At 37.7% G+C, this 17,705-nt stretch overlaps 1 protein-coding gene across 1 annotated transcript in view; it reads right to left on the bottom strand.

Annotated features, from left to right (window-relative positions):
- The window catches only part of fhip1b (FHF complex subunit HOOK interacting protein 1B), a 31,340-nt gene that overhangs the window by 3,313 nt on the left and 10,322 nt on the right, over positions 1-17,705 (bottom strand). Inside the window, exons 2-12 of the mRNA XM_073845345.1 lie at positions 12,533-13,002; positions 10,584-10,722; positions 10,233-10,495; positions 8,862-9,092; positions 6,064-6,309; positions 5,729-5,896; positions 5,498-5,577; positions 3,840-4,009; positions 2,439-3,722; positions 2,151-2,329; positions 142-304 (exon numbers count right to left, since the gene is read on the bottom strand). Coding sequence (XP_073701446.1) covers positions 142-304; positions 2,151-2,329; positions 2,439-3,722; positions 3,840-4,009; positions 5,498-5,577; positions 5,729-5,896; positions 6,064-6,309; positions 8,862-9,092; positions 10,233-10,495; positions 10,584-10,722; positions 12,533-12,661 — 3,052 coding nt within the window. The 5' untranslated portion in view covers positions 12,662-13,002. The remainder of the gene's footprint in view (positions 1-141; positions 305-2,150; positions 2,330-2,438; positions 3,723-3,839; positions 4,010-5,497; positions 5,578-5,728; positions 5,897-6,063; positions 6,310-8,861; positions 9,093-10,232; positions 10,496-10,583; positions 10,723-12,532; positions 13,003-17,705) is intronic.

The raw sequence follows: 17,705 nt of genomic DNA, 5'->3' as shown, positions 1-17,705 counted from the left end.
ACATTTAAGATTTTGTATGGCCTTATTTTCAAAGCATCCTTGAAGGTTTATTTTGTGTTATGACCAAGGTTTATGAGTGTATATTATTCTTTGCGAAGGCAAATGTCACATCAAAACATTCATTTCCTTTCATCCACCTACTTAATGAGTCTGATCGCCGGAGGTTGGGCACTCCCATGGGTGAGTCAGACCAGTCTAACTTTCCTCTTGCAACCAGAAAGCGACGAGCCTTCCTTAACATGGCAGGGAAATCCTCATGTGCTGCTGCAAATGTTTCAATGCGATTTTTTACTGATCCCAGCACCTGAAGAATAGAAAGAGAGGAGTCAAAGTAAAAATCAACACCGTTTTGATGCACAGCGTTCGTACAGATACTGTAAAATGAAATTAAAGGACTTTTCAAGCACTGCTTTTTTAATTTTTAAAGATCTTAGATATCAATCAGACATTATCAAACAATGTCTTCCATTTCAAATTATAGACATAGATAAATAAAAATAGGCTATACTAATAAAGTATACTACACTTTTACTAAAACCACTTAATTTTTTATAAAGGAATTTTTTTTTTTTTTGTATACTTTTTTTAAATAACTGTACTGCATTAATGGTTTGATGTTTTCTATTGTTTAAGAAAAAGAAATCTGAAAAAAAGATCAAAATCGCTCCGAAATTCTGTTCTGAAATAAATGATTTGTGATCTGTGCTCCGACGTTCACATATAAAGCAAAAGATTTGCTCTAAAGTCCTGATCTGAATTTGATTTAGATCGGGACTTTAAATCATCATTTGATCATTCAATTCGCTAAATGATTCACGATCTAAATCAAATGATTTGCAATATGCACTCGAAGTCCCAACCTCAATGAAATGATTCGCGACACATGAAGTTCCAATCTAAATGAAATGATGTGCCATTTAGTGCGATTGGAGCGCTTCGAAATAGGAATCATTTTGTGATGCATTGGTTTAACTTATTCAGAGTTTCGAAAAGCTCCCCCATCACTACATGCTTTTTAAAATCGTTACAAGAGATGTCGAAATTAGAAAATGAATGGCTCTTTTAATTTGATCAGGTTTTTGTGAGTGAATTGCTTGAAATTTATGATTGAAGTCACTAGTTTGTATCAATCGGAGTGGTTCCAGTGTAAATGACTCAACTGATTTGTTTCATGTATTCTCTTTTCGCATCTTCAGCCATGTTAACACAACACTGCCAGTACTAATATTGTTACTGTTTTCTATTGTTTATCGTTTTCTGACATTAACTGAAATAAGCGAAAAGGGTATGTTTCTTGAATTGCGTAAATTTTGTGTGAAAAGATGTTTGTTGTGTTTGTACATTGTCTTTCAATAAATCAAGCACTTTTCAAGTACATCTTCAGGAATATTGCTATTTTCAAGGGTTTTCCAGGCCTTAAATTTCAAAAAGTAAAATTCAAGTACTTCAAGCACTTTAAGCAACTTATACAAACCCTGGATGCAATGAATTTATGTTTCGATCTTGTCTTTGTCAAAGTCCGAGTCTCGGTCCAAGTCCAAGTCTCACCCAAATTTTAAATTAATTACTTACTTAAACTTTACTCCTAGAACATTAAACAGTTTAACATTTTTTAACCATAAAAGCTAAAAAAAAAAGTGCCAGAGACACTTAAGTCAAAAATAAAATAAACTATTTTTGAGCAGTCAAAATCAATTTTGATTTCATATTTTTGATCAGAAAATGTACAAACCAAAAGAGCAATTGAAACAGAATTAGTCTTTGCATATTTCATACTAAAAGGTTAACTCACTCAAAAATTAAAATTCTGTCATTAATTATGCGCCCTCGTGTTTTTCCAAACCTGTGAAACCTCAAATGAAGGTATTTTTGATTAAATCTGAGAGCTTTCTGACTAGACAGCATAGACAGCAATGCAACTACCATGTTCAAAGCCGAAAAAGGTTATTTATGTTTTCTCTGTGCACAAAAAGTATTCTCATAGCTTCATGTATGCAGGGTCTATGCAGGGTCAGAAAGCTCTCGGATTTCATCAAAAATAGCTTAATTTGTGTTCTGAAGTTGAACGAAGGTCTTACAGGTTGGGAACGACATGAGGATGATTAATTAATGACAGTCACACTGATGGATCTTTCTTCCTAATGCATTACCTGTATGAGTGATTTAACACTGGGCTGAAACACCATGTTGGCGTTGAGGAGGAAAGAGCGAAGGAGAGGCTGAGGGTAACAGGCCAGCTGGAACACAACACCCGTCAGCAAAATGTTCACATATAGGGAGTTCTGCATCATACTCTCCAGTTTACTGAACAGGACTGTTATAAATGGACCTACACAGAGGGAGAAGCGGAACCAGTGACTTATGGTTAGCACTTGCTGAATTTGCACAAGCAACATAAGCACTCAAATCTTTAATTTGGTCATCTCTACAACTAGAACCTGTGTACGGTTGAGCTAGAGGTTGTCCGAGGGGTCGTGCGGGGCTAAATACCCCAGCGGCAGAGCTGTCAGGCTTCGTTTCACTGGAGCGCTGCTCAGTCTCCACTGGAAGACAGTCCTCATCTGTCAGGCTGGGAGTAGGAGCTGTGCGAGACTCCCGAGAGGAATCCTCCGAGCTGCGTGAAAGAACCCTCCTCTCTCGTACACGTTCCTCCAGCTCCCTCAGCTCCTGGTGGAAAGCCTCAATGCTGATTCCCTGGCACTTTGAGTCTCCAGACAATGGCTCCGAAGGCGCCCGCTCCAGCAGCTCCTCAATCAGACGCTCAACAGACTCTGGACCCCGAACTGTGGAAGTCTCAGTCAAGGCAGGAACAGGAGACAATCTCTGGCTCTCACTTTGGAGACACTCTTGGGTAGAAGAGGGCATGGAGGTTTGATGTTGCAGATGTGGCTTCACCTGCACCTGAGATGATTTCATTGCCGATCCTACATGGAAATCATTGTAGTCAACTGGACCCATCGACCCGTTCATCCCTGACTCCACCACGCTGTTATTTACATCAGAGTCCCTTTTCACTTTCTTAACCTCCATTCTCTCATCCACACTGTCTGTGAGCTCCACCTGCCCCATCCCATTATGGAGCGCTGGATGAGGTGCTGATTGGGATACGGTTTCCAAAGCACCTGTTATTTCTGTAGAGACGGATGCAGAAGATGAAGATTGTAGAGGTATGGAGCTGGGAAGAAGGCTGCGTTTTTTACTGCGGGGTGTGAGACTGATACAGTTCTTGCTGATGGTAACATCCCACTCCCCACTATCTCGATCTGAACTGCTCCACTCGGCACGTGCTGCAGCCACCGCTGCCGCCCTCTGCTGAGCGGGGTCCATTATGGAGAAATGCTCTTGTACCATACTGACAGAGGGGTTGGATGTAGGAGGGGGAGGTGGAGAAGGAGCAGAGTTTGGAGAGGGATTTTCTCCATCGTAAGGGGCTGACCAGTCTCGACAGGCCCAGGAGCAGAGCTCAATGCCCTTCCGGGCATCACGCAGATACTCTAGATATCCAGTCTCTCCTTCTGAAGTGTCTGGGAGTTGGTGCATGGGGCTGTCAGGAGACATAGGGGAGGAAACGCTACCACGAGGAGATGAGGGAACGTTTTCTGAGCCAGATGAGGGGGTGTTGGCTTGGCCTCCAGAGCTTTGCTGGCGAATAAAGAGAGCGAGGCGGGAAGGAGTGCTGGGTCTGGGGTGAACAGGTGACTCTGAAGTGGGACTACTCAACACTATATGCAAAAACAGAGAGAAAATATATTTTGTAGGTATGAACAACAGCAAAGTTTTTTCAGGACAGTCTAAAAGCATATCTGTTATGTCTATAAGTGTGCACGACACTGGCTTACCCTTTCCCCAAAAGGCAGGTTCATCATCCCGCTCACTAGAGGGTGCTGCAGTGATTCGGCAGCATTCTGGTATGAGGGAAAGGAACTTGTCAGCTGATTTGCCATAGAGGTCTGTTTCTCTGACTGCCCTTCGCTGACTCAGCATTACATGTGTGCATGGCAACAGATACCTGCAGACAACATAAACATTTTTTACACACAAACAATAATTATTTTAGTCTCTATCCCCAAGTATGTGCAATATCAAATGCCTAATAAAACCACTAATAATAATTCTATTACATATGACACACTTATATATGATCTACACTACTGCTTGTTTGGTAAAAATGTTTTTGTAAGGAGTCTCTTATGCACAGCAAGGCTGCATTTATTTGATCAAAAATACAGTAAAAACTGTAATATTGTGAAAAAATTACTACAATTTAATACATTTTTAAAATGTCATTTATTTCTGTGATGACAAGGCTGAATTTTCAGCAGCCATTAATCCAATCTTCAGTGTCACATGACCCATAAATTACAGTAATATGTTGTTTTAGCACTCTCTTATTATTATCACCAATGTTGAAATGATAATATCAACACTGATCATGATTTGTAATGATTTGTGACAACAATTTATTTAAAATGGAAATCATTTGTAACATTACATCTTTACAGTCTCTTTTAATCAATTTAAATGATTAATGATTGGTCCATGAAAAAACCATAAAAGATTAACATTATTTTTTTTTAAAAACATCATTTTATACATATTTTGAACTATTGGGGGGCGCCATTATTTCAATGGCGTCATATGGTTGTACTCGGTGAGCTACTGGTGCTATCTGTTACTATTTTTACCACACAACTCAGAATACACAACTCGATACTGATACAATGTCACATTGTGCGGATTTTATTTGTAATTTTCAGTTGAAGAGCAATGTAAGTCTTCACTGCTTTCCTAGAGATAAGAAGAGGATAAAGGAATGGGAATATGCCTCTGGACGAACAAAACTTCTTAAAGACCCACATCTTTGTTCTCCTCACTTCACCACAGAGGCCTTTGAAGCTTTTAAAATGGCGTATAAAATGATGGGGAGTTTTTCGACATACCCTAACTGTCTTGAACCGGAGTGCACAGAGTACACATGCACATCCCAGAGCTAGACAAGATGTGCATTTGTGGTTAAAAAGTGTTATTAAATTATTTAAGAAAACTACTAATTTCGGTAGATAAGAACCTTATTCCTCGACTGGGGTCATTTAGAGCCCTTTGAAGCTGCATTTAAACTGCATTTTGGAAGCTTAAACTCACAGGCATTGTTGAAGTCCACTATATGGAGAAAATTCAAGAAATGTTTTCCTCAAAAAATAGAATTTTTTTTACAACTGAATTAAAAAAAGACATGAACATCCTGGATGACAAGGGGGTGAGTACATTATCTGTAATTTTTTGTTCTGGAAGTGAACTTCTCCTTAAATACCCGTAGTTTCCTTTAATGCATCCTTGCGGAATAAAAAAATAAATCTTACTGATCCTAAACCTTTGAATGGTAGTCTATGTAATGCATTGCAAATGCATTGTTCAAATCCATCTATAAACAGCCAAAGCTTATTTTGAATGCTTTCTTGATTGCAAATTGAGTCCCACACCCAATCACAGAAAATACCTGAGAACAAGCTGGAGCATGAGATCTTCACAGTTGAGACTGAGCAATGTCTTGAACAGACTCAGAGAGACCATGCACAGCTTCAAAGAGAGGGAAAGAAAAAAAAAATCAACTTTAGTCACACCACTCCAGGAATATACTCCCATCTTCAATGCTCAACCTACAGCACTGACAAAACAGTGTATTTTCTATGTATACAGGGACCCCGGCTATAGCGTGTGTCAAACTAACCCGTGAATTGCTGCTGATGCGTGTGAGTAGTGTATCAAGGATGGTGTCGTTGTCATGGCGATGCAACAGAATGAAGCGCAGGAAGGTCTTAAGGAGGGAAGTTTCTGTGATACTGCGTAAAAACAAGTCAAGGTATGCCGTGCTTGCTATCATCTCATCCACTGACGACTGACAGAGGAACCATAAAAGAGAAAAAGAGAGAGCAAAGAAATCAAAATAACAGAAAAGAGAAAACAAATACCATTCACAACACTGAGTTTATAATGAATGAACATGAAAACAGTTATCTATGCCAAATATGGCTCAAATCTTCAGCCCAGTTCAGTGTGGTTCACCTTGTGCAGAGCGGGGCCCATGACTGGAACCAGGAAGCCGTTGTGGAGGTAGTCAAGGAGTTGGCAGCGCACAAGAGGGTGTGCCACCTGTACTACAGCGTTGCAGAATTCAAGACTGTTCATGAAAAGCACTAGAGAGGAGACGCCCATCCAGTCCTCCCTCCGCAGGGCGTGCCAGTCGTCGCCCCGTACCTCAATTTTTCGTGGCAGGGATGAATACAGTGCACTCAGCCCTGTCGCTAGCACCTGAGAAACAGAACAGTAGATAATACAATTATTTCATACAGTTGACTGGATGTAAAAACATTTGCTATAGGCACATCTGGAAACACAAAGCAAATAAAGCCCATACATTTAGACAAGTTGCAACTAATGAACTGTATTAGTTGCAAATAAAGTTTACACCCTGTGTAATAAAACACTATGGTAAAATCACTGTAACAAGATCTTCCATTTTTTGCTAAACAACAACAAAAAGTATGACTCTTATTTCAAGCACAGTTATTGTTATTCCAACCATAGACTGTAAAAAAGATGGACAACGCGTTTCCGCTTCTTTCCACTATAGAAAAGTGAAGCCAAAACAGCTCAATATGGCCGCTACCATCTTGGGGGAAGTTACGTCATTTGGAGCCAGAGCATGCGCAGTAGAGGTTCGTTTGGAGCCAGAGCATGCGCAGTAGTGTCGTGAGGCGGAGCCGCGGTGTCAAAGTCCCGCCCAAACTCCCGCAGACCCAATCGCACGATCACAATCATGACACCACACCCCATTTTTATGGCATCAAATAACTACTTAAAAGCAAACTTTTTAGAAAAACGAACACCTGAGCATGAATCAGCTTTATAAGAACTACCTCACACGATGGAAATCACCTTTGGAAAAAAATTATTTGCCGTGTAATTCGATTATTTAGTTTGGCTCACGTCTCATTAGATTACATGGGGAGGGTGGGGTTTATGACCTATACTGCAGCCAGCCACCGGGGGGCGATCGAAAACTTTTGGCTTCACTTTTCAGGACACCTATGGCACGCTTGATTCCAACACATTAGCAAGGAATAATGATAAGGTCACTTTAGTAAAAAAAAAAACGTTGCACATATCTCTTTGTGAATGAATGGCACAGGCTTGTGGTTTCGTTTACTACAAACATACTAAAGCACATGACTTTTGCAGTGTTTTCAGCCTCAATATATGAGTATATGAACACAAACATAATCTCTAGAACTGCTCTGAGTGTCACTTTGTGAGCATTTTACAACTTCTTTTGAGAAAAACTATCATATATACAAACAAAAAGGTCTTTATAGAAACCCATTAAAATTTGTTTGGCTTAAGAAACTGTGACTAAAATATTACTTAAATGTAATGAAAGTACTAATACTAGTACTAGTACTAAGTACTACTAATAATAAAATTAAATTATTATTTTTTTTAAGGAATGTTTATCAAAATTTATTTACCAGAATTTTTTTTAATACAAGTACAAGTACAAGTATTTCCTAAAAATAAATACCTAAAATTATATTTTTTAAATAAATCCAATTAATTAATGCTTTTGATTATTAACATTTAATGAAACAATTAAAATGGAATCCAGAAAATTAATGAAAAATAGAATTTGGAAAAAATAAAACTGAAATTGAGAAAAAAATCTGATGTATTTCATAGTGCCTTTAAAATGTAATAAAATAAAATATAAATAAAACTGAAATTGAGAAAAAAAAAATGTATTTCATAGGGCCTTAAAAATGTAATAGAATAAAATAAAAATTAATGAGAAAAAAAACTAAATTTAAATATTTTTTGTTAAACTTTTTAATGAATCGTGTATGTTTCATGTTTTCAATTAATTAGACATGATTTTTAAATAATATATTTTTTAATTTAACCATTAAAACAGAGTCTAGAAAATTTTTAAATTAATTTCAGATTCATAGGGCCCTAATAGTCTAGCAATGTATGAAGCACAGCTCACACAGAAGTTACTTTCAAATCAAGCAGCATTCTGTTGGTCAACATGCTATACTCACATGACCAATCTGAACCGGGTGCAAATTTCGATAAGGATGATATTGATAAGGATTACTATTGGAATGCCTGGATTGTCAAATGTGAACATGTACTGAATAATGGTAAACACCCAAATCCTCAAGTATGTTGAGGAACATTGTTTATGTCAAGACTAGTTTTATATATGGAACTTCATGTCTTCCAGAGCCACAAAACAGGCCACTAAAGAAACTGCCAGCAAGGCCTTTGCATAAAAATAGATATTTGTGAAAAAATAAAGTGAGAGGAAAATGTTGAAAGACTGAGGCACTGCAGCAGCAGAGTCCTAGATGAGACCTCCAGTCGAACGTGTTAAGTGGGTCAGATGAAGGTTCATATTTTATTCTCTTGAGAAATGAGGACAGAGGAGAGGAAAGCAGCACACCCACTAAACCCAACTATGTAGCACAACTGCTGATGACAAATGGCCTTTTCATTTCACAGTAGCCAGAGAAAATACTACAGGACTTTATATCTCCAGCTCCAAGAGGCACTCAAGAAATAACCAAGCAACATTTAAATTGAACAGCACAGACAAAAAAAGCACATCATAACATGAACAGAAAGGATATTCATAAAGACATGCTAACAGTGAGAAACAAACAAGAGGAATATATATATATATATATATATATATATATATAAGACTGCATCTTCTCTCTTCTCCATCCTTCTAATTATCATCTAAGATACAAGCACATTTCCAAAAGCAAAAACAGAAACAACATCAGCACATTCATGCTTACTGGGCAGAAGTAGGAGTTCTCTGCGATGTGACGCGCAACAGCGTGGTTGCTGGCAGAGGTTGCCATGACGAGCAGCAGCGCGTCACGGGCCTGCTGCCCCAGAGAGCCGTCTCGATGAATAAATGGCACCAACAGGGAGAAGATCAGCAGGTTAGTGGGACCCTGCTGTACCGGTCCACACCTAAATATCAACTCCAACACTGCAGTTTCCTTCGCCATGCAAACACATACCTGGCACAAACAAACATTATTTGGTTACAAATTAGGAAAACACATTTTAATATTTAATTATACACAAAATCATTGTACTTGACAGTTGTATGCACCCTTTATGTTTGAGCTCATATGAAATTTTTGGCCTGCTTTTTCAGATAACTAATGAGACCATTTCCATTTTAAAAATAACACACAGACCAACTGCAATTACCTAACCCTTTAGGAATGTACCAATATTATCAATATCGTGGTATCGCGATGGTCACATGACGATATGAAACGACAGATCTTCCAGGCAAAAAGTTTCGTTTTTAAAATACATTGAAACTTCTTATTCTAACATAAAATGTCTTTAAAATTGTGTTTTGGGCATTATGCTTTGGCACAGTATCTGTCAAACAAACTAAAACCGAAAGCACAATATGACTTAGTCCCTTTATTAGCGTTGTAAAGTGAAGCGCGCACTTCGTTTAGGTGATCAGCTCGTGATCCGGTGTTTTCTGTGCCTCAAAACAGCTCAGTTCACAGTGAATGCAGTAAACAGCGGCAGATGATTACAGCATTTCACTAGATTTGTTGTGAGACATTTTTGTAAGCATATTTTCACTGAAGCTGTAGTTTTCGTCAAAATAAAAGCTTTTTGCGTTACTGCAGTCCAAATTCAAAATCTCTTACTTCCCTACTGTAGTGTAAAGCAAAAATAATATACCTATGAAATATTAATTTTTTATTTATTTTACAGTGCAATTTTTTTTTTTACAATATATGGCTATTACTGTCATAGAAATAATAATATATAATATATAGAAATGCATAGTGGACTACATAGTAAAATTATCGTATCATGAGATTTTGATATTGTTACATCCCCACTATCCCTTAACTTACAGGGTAATGACAGGTTTTAATGGTGTACAAGTCCCTAACCCAGTTCTAAACTCAATTCTAAAATGTAATGTTTGTCAGGAATGCTGTTTCAACAAAGTTGACTCTGTAACTAATGGAACTCAGGAACAAAGTCCAGTTCAATGATTGTAATCTGCAAAATTCTTTGGAATCAATGTAAATATGAGAAAATGCATGCATTCTGTGCATGCCTGGTCATGACTAACAATAAATGGTTTAAACAGGTGTAAGCTTCGGCATGTCAACCACCTGATTTAGCAGCAATACGAGGCTGGACTCTAGGGCAGGAGGGCAGCCCAGCTGGGGATCCACACATGCTCCCAGCAGGCTTAGGAGCGGTTGTAGCACTGCACTGTGGAGGAGCAAGGGCTGATGAGACTGTCCGATCAGCATCTCAAACAATTTCAACAGCTCCAGCTGGCTGTCTGGATCCAGACCACGGCGCACATGCCACTGTACCAGCTTATCCAGAATGTTCTCCGCCACCACCATCTCCAGAATAGGACCCATTGCTGCAGACACAAGAGATAGCCATATATTACGCTAAACTCTAAAACAGTACAAATGTATGCTCCATGGAGCTCACAAGAGTGTTTTAACCTGGTGATTCAATGTCTCCCCCTGCTGGTCTCTCTTCAGCTAGCAGGCACAGCATCTGATCTGTGTGATTGCGAACTGCAGTGAGATCATCGGCATAACCGCCCACTGAAGACTCTCTCTGTTTCAACACCCCTGACACCTGACAAAGAGTCAAGGAAGAGTTCAATTCTATTTCTGGTAAGGTCAAAGAGGAAAAGGTGTCTATATTGATTTAGTGGCAAACAATCCAAATAAGGGAGCACTGATGCAAACCAAGGAGGACAACCTGTTGATGTGTGGGTGTTCCTACTGTACGTATTATATTTGAGCATAAAAGGTTACTGACATGCCCTAAAGGCATAAAAGTATAAAGACATTTGTTTTTACATAAAACACATTATAAACCAAGCAATAAAAGAACAAGTATTTATGACTTAGTATTATGGAAAGACAACTATGAACCTTTTAGTCAAAGCAGCATGCAGAGCCTTTTGATCCTATAAAGTCCACAATGTAATGTTTAATACAAGAATTTATACCTAAGCTCTCAGTATTATCAAAATGATCAACACTTTACTGAAAAATCTGTTGTACACAATCTACTACATGCCTTCTGCCTCTGACTAATAGTATAATTCTAAAAATGCCAACCTTCAGGTCGTAGTACACACCTTTTTTTGCCATGTAATCTTTGATGATTTTTTATAAATATAACTTTTATATTGCAAGTAATATTTTAAAATGAACATAGCCTGAAGCAACTTAGGTTTACTTGATTATCCATACATCTGTAAGTTTTTCCGTCCTTGAATGTGAGCTCCATATTCTTACTGTATCATAATATATGAGCCATAAAATCCTGATGCATCAAATGATGCAAAACCAAAAAAACATACATGCAAGCAATTTTAGAAATTGCTTTTTTACAAATCGGACTATTATTTTGTATCTCAGGTTTTTCAGGGTTAAAGTAGTATTTAAAAGAAAAGTTAAAGGAGCAGCCAAGTCTCAAAAGGCGTAATAAACTCCCAAAGAATTGCCTCCAAAACACAAAAACAAAAAGAAAAGACGTGTTCCGTTTTTACATTATACGTGTTGTGTCCATAAGGCTAAAGAGCAAGACATGAGTATGGTTTGTCAACAAATTAAAAAAACTTTAAAAGGATCCCCTCATATGCTTTATATACTCATATGTTTTCTGTAATTAAAACAAAAATTACTATGTATTAAAGGCACATTATGTAAGATTTTTTTTATTAAAGAGTGTTATTTATTTTGTTGACTTGTGTACATACATTATCCCAAATGTTTCCAAGAATGTTTAAATCCACAGAAATAAGAATAGCCTGCCAATGACTATACACCCCGGTTTTATTTTGTAGAAAACATGGAAACAATAAAGATTTTTTTTATGTGTTATGCATTTTATTAGACAGGTGACAAACACACAGAGAAGCATTATAACTTAACTTTCAAATGTATCCAGTATGATAAAACAGCGCTGCTTTACCCCAATACATATGACCCGAAAGAGCGGAAGAAGTCGACTGTGGCATAATAAAAGCTTTGCTGCTTTCCAGCCGTGTAACGCTTGTCTCTGATTAGTAATCGCTCCACCAGCCTTGTTTCGTTTTCAGCTCCACCCTGCTTCCTAATACAGTGATTTTAATAAATCTTTAATACATTAGCTCATCAATGAACAATTTCTGGTCCCATCAGATTGCATGGGCTGCATGATTAATTACAGCATCAAACTATGCCTTTGTTTCTTTGTTTGTTTTGAATATGCACCCTCTAGCGACAAAACTTACATATTGTGCCTTTAATACCAATTATTTTCTTAACACAAACACTGCATTTACTGATCATTTATAGCCAGTGCACAAAATTCAGTTTATATGATGCAGTACTAATCAGTTTATTTGCATAATCAGTATGAGGTAAAACAATAAGCCTATGTTGTGTCTCACCTGTCTCCAGTGGTTTTCAAACACCATAAGACAAGTCTCGGGGTCGGCAGTGCATGGGCTGGACGGGGCTGCATGTCGACCGGTCCGAGTGCCTGGACCCCTTGGATTTAAACGACTCAGCCAACTCATCTTTGGGCACAGGCTGATCCAAATTCGATCAAAAGGTCAACAGGGAAAGAATAAGGGGGAGAGAGGGGAGAGAAGTGTGGAGAGGGAGAGAAAAGGGAAAAGGGGAAGGGGGGGTAAGGTGGCTCACAAAAGGCGTCCAAAAATCAAGGAGTGAAGAGTCCAGCTTGAAGAAATAAGAGGTAAAATCATAGAAAGGATGGAATCCTGTTGATGTCTGCAGCAACAGTCACTGTACGCCAGTGATCAGTGTGTGAGCATGTGAGGCTTGTCTGCACTCCCTGTCATCCAGTTTGCTGTCGGCACTATACTCCATACCGATACATAGACTCCTCCACACACACCTGCAGGGACAGAGAGAGAGCAAGAGGTCATTGATGACACATTCACACCTGCAGGTAAAAACAAAAACAGTACAGCCAGTGAGGATAAAGGTTACTTTCTGTGGGAGATCGAAAGGACAAGGCACAAAACATAAAAAAAATTCCATTAGGGCTACCAGTATTTTGAGAATCGATTAACATACATGTTAAAGGAGAAGTTCCCTTCCAGAATGAAAATTTCCTGATAATTTACCCCCTTGTCATCCAAGATGTTCATGTCTGTCTTTCTTTAGTCGAAAATAAATTAAGGTTTTTGAAGTAAAACATTGCAGGATTTTTCTCCATATAGTGGACCTCAATTAAAGCCAACAGGTTGAAGGTCCAAACTGCAGTTTCTATGAAGCTTCAAAGAACTCTTTCATTCCAGCCAACAAATAAGGGTCTTATCTAGCGAACCAATCTGTCATTTACTAAAAAAAAATAATGTATATACTTTTTAACCACAAATGCTTGTCTTGCACTAGTTTGACCTCAGCCTGACATAGGCGGAAGTACCAACCCAGTGTTTACAAAGCAAACGTGCAAAGAAAGTCAAATGGTAAAACAACGATGTTGGATGATTTTGAAGTTGAAGGAGAAAATAAGATTTTAAGAAAGAGTTTTTTACCTACTCTTTTGAACCAAAATACACAGTACTGGAAGTAGTACTGGAAATTCAACTTTGCTATCACAGGAATAAATTAAATTTTTAAATAGTCATTTAAAATTAAAATAAAATTTCACAATATTATTGTTTTTACAAAAAAAGCTCTTTCGGTGTTCAGTCGAATAAGCGATAAGGCCAAATAAATTATACTGAACAATGGCATGATGCGATCAAATAGAGGAAAATCTGCGTGATGAGAATTATTCATAAATATGCTGCTGTCAGCAAAAAGTAGTACTAAGGCCAAAATAAAAGTCAACATTCATAAATGTTAGCACTGTAATTTTACTGTTGTTCTGTGGAAAAAAAATGTATAACAAAAATAATGACAATCATTACAACAGCTTATTAGCACATTTATTATAACATTTTCCTTTGCTCAGCAAGGCTGCATTTATTTGTACATTAAAAAAAACAAATGCCTGATTCAAGGGGGTCTTAAAAATGGCCAAAGAATATTATTTTACTAACTTATTAATTTTAAGTTAAATTGTGCTTTGTTGGTAGGCTATAATGTCTACTAGAATGTTAAAAATGTTAAGTAAATATTTTTAAATTTATGTTTTGTAATTTTTTTTTTGTGAAAAGCAAGACAAACTCTAAAAAACACATTTTGGCTATTTAATTTATGCAATGGTGAAAAAAAATGGCAAAATACATAATGGAAAAATAACGAAAAACCACATTCGGTAATCGGCCTTTGGCCCAGTATTCAATTTTGTTTGGCTTTGGCCAAGAATTTTCATTTCAGTGCATCCCTAATTCCTGGAGCAGCCAGTCAAGTAATTTATTAAATATTCATCATTCCAGCATTCCCCATTATAGGATTCATCATCTGATTAATGCACATTTAATGTCTGCCTTCATTTAATACATTTGGGCTACTGGGCAAAAGTACCTACTCATGAGCAAAAGCTTCGCCTTATTAGGACTTCCATATAAAGCAACTTTACCAATAAAGCACCAGTGAGCTTCATAGTGCTGCTTAACCAAAATTTGTTAGCATAGCACCCTGAGATAAAGAATTAATGCTTGAAATCAGAAAGGAATGAAAGGTTTAGTCATAAATAAACACACTAGTAGATCTCCATATCAGATTCTCCATCTAATCAATATGGTGTCTGGTGAAACAACTGTACCCGTAATACAACAGACGAAAGCACTCAAAACACTAAATACTGCAAGTTGTAGCCTACTCTACATTCATCTATGCATTCAAGCTGGCATTTCTGAAAACCTACCTGTAAACTGCATCTGTATCAGTAGGTTTCCTGTGATGGTACACACTCCCACAACTCTTCCTGTGGTCTTAACTAATGTAACAATACTTCCTGTTTTATAATCAACACCAGTGACTCTTCATATTGTCTTAGTATTCTTTTGAGACTTTCATTTCAGTACAAATTCTAACAAATTCAAAAGCCATTTTAAAGGAAACACTGAACACATACAGACACTCCACCCTGCCATTCACTAAAAACTTCCTATACCGTGACAAGAAGTAATGCTTCCTTCCCTATGAGAATTCCCTCATCCCAAGAAAGACAGTTCACAATTCCAATGACATAATGCTATAGAGGCTGTCTCTTGAGGAAGGGCCCCATACAAAGGAGGAAATTATGTGTCACAAAACTCAAGGGGATACAAAGACTTCTTGGTACTGTAGACTGGATACTATGAGTCACAGGCAAATTCAGCTACAGTAGGGTCCAATGTTCCAGACCAAGTCAAACACCAGCTAATTACAAGTGCACAGTTACTAGCCAGCAACTAAGCTGTACGATCGCTTGGCATATAGTTTTCCCATTTAATTAGTTTAGTGCCTTTCAGAGTGCACACAGCCCAGCTGACCACTACTCCTCTGATACTCTATATCTCCCTCATAGTTATTGCTTAAGTCAGTCACTCACTAGTAATGTCACTGCCAAATCATACTGTGTGGCAGCTGCAATGACTAAGTTACCATCAACACACGCACATATTATATTCAGCGCAATACAACTGAATATGTAGGCATGTGTAAAAACAACAGTAGCATGACATTTACAGTCTATAATAAACAATGTTAAATTTAGGATCAGAAGTTTCCTAGTAGTAGTAGGTTCTAGGGCTGGTCCGAATACCATTTTTTGAGCTTCGAAGCTTCGGTATAATCCACACCGAATATTCGAAGCTTCGGTGGGAGGGGCTAAACATATTCTCTCTAATAAAGGCAGGAATCTCTATATGTCTTTCTGTTTGCATTTTTATTATGTCAAGAACAGTTCATCCAAACGATTTTTGCTGTGGACCCAAGGGAGTGCAGTTTTGCATTTTGGTGCAATATGGACACAACATGTTCAGAATTAATAAATTGTAATAGAACATTGCGAGTTGGATGCGGCGCGCCTCACGGAGCCAGAGCTTATATGCGTCGAGAACGGACACTGCGCTAGTGATACAAAACACACACAGGTCTGTTAAGAGCAATAATTTTAATAAGGTAGCCTAACATTTTTTAACAAACAAATCACTCCTAAATCAGAAATTAGCAGCACAGTAATTACTGACACCGTAAAGGGTAGGCTATTTAAATAAAAGAAGAACGAAAAAAATGGCGCGGTGTTTATATATAAATAAATTATTTATATCTAAATTATTTATAAATAAATATATATACATTAGGGGTGGGAAAAAAAATCAATATTGCAATATATTGTTGTGCTCTCTGTCGCAATAAATAATCGATACACTAACGGCCAATATCGATATTTTATTACAACACAAATGATTAATTTACCCGTCGTCAGTGTCACTGTCACTACCCAATATCTACCATTCTGTTTGCGGGGGGCGCTGTTCGAGTAAATAGGCGTAAAGTGGTGGAAGCAGCGGCCAGTGAAGAACACAAGTTATCTTACAACATCAGAGAAGAAGCGCAGAAAAAAAGAGAAGTGAGAAGAATGGCGGAAGATAACGAAAAACAAATCAAAGACGCACCCGCTAGTTGAGCATGCTGATCAGTTACGCCTGTTTCACACATACTCCGTCTGCAGTGCGTATGCGTTGAGTATTTTTTTCCGCACCCATGTTAACGGATTAGAGCGTTCACACTGCACGCGGTTGCTGTGCAAGTGCATTGAATAATACGTTGTTTATTATACGTTGAGTTTAAACGTGAATATATCTAGAATTGTATTAGTGTACTGTGATAAAAGAGTATCACAATGCTGAAAAAGCACGTTTGTATTTGAAATCAAAATAACAGATAAATAGTGTGTTTGTGGTAAACAGCCGCGGATCAGGAACGGACTGCAAACGTGTCCTGTGTGAAAGCAAAACGAGTCCGTGCTGCTTCTGCATCGCATACGTAACGCACACGGACTGCATACACACTGCAGACGGAGTGTGTGTGAAACAGGCGTTAGTGTTCCTCAAGAAGAATATGCATTGATGAGACCACTGTCCAGGTTAACATAAAGCACTTTACAGTAACTTACTACTGACGTTTCAGTATCACGGTTTACACATGTTAGTTAATGTTCATGTTGTTTTTTTAATGTTCAGGCACTTTTATCTGTCTAGCTGTACAGTGTTTACATTTAAGACCAGGAGGCAGTGAGTTATTATGCAAATGCATATTTCTTTGCACAGTGTTGGAAATGTTGGCATTAATAAATGCATAAGATTTCCTTATTATGGGTATTTTTTTCTTTTTCAGTCACATCTATCGTGATATATCTTTGATGAAATTTCTTCCAATATATTGAATATCGTAGATATCGTGAATCGCGATATTATTGATATCGTGGGCCACATATCGCCACAGAATTGAATCGTGAGTTACCTGTATCGTCCCACCCCTAATATACATTATATATAACGTTTGTGTATATAAGCCTATATATAAAATACACATGTATATTATTTTGAAACCCAAAATAAATGACGCTCAAACATTATTAACAAACGTAGGCTATAAGTGTTTATTTGAGCACTTCCGTCAGGGAACAAGCAGCCTACAAAACGCTAAAATAAA

Source organism: Garra rufa, chromosome 8 (assembly GCF_049309525.1).
Source record: "Garra rufa chromosome 8, GarRuf1.0, whole genome shotgun sequence".
Lineage (NCBI taxonomy): Eukaryota > Metazoa > Chordata > Actinopteri > Cypriniformes > Cyprinidae > Garra > Garra rufa.
Note: the sequence above shows the minus strand (reverse complement) of the source record. Positions and strands in the feature narration are given on the sequence as shown.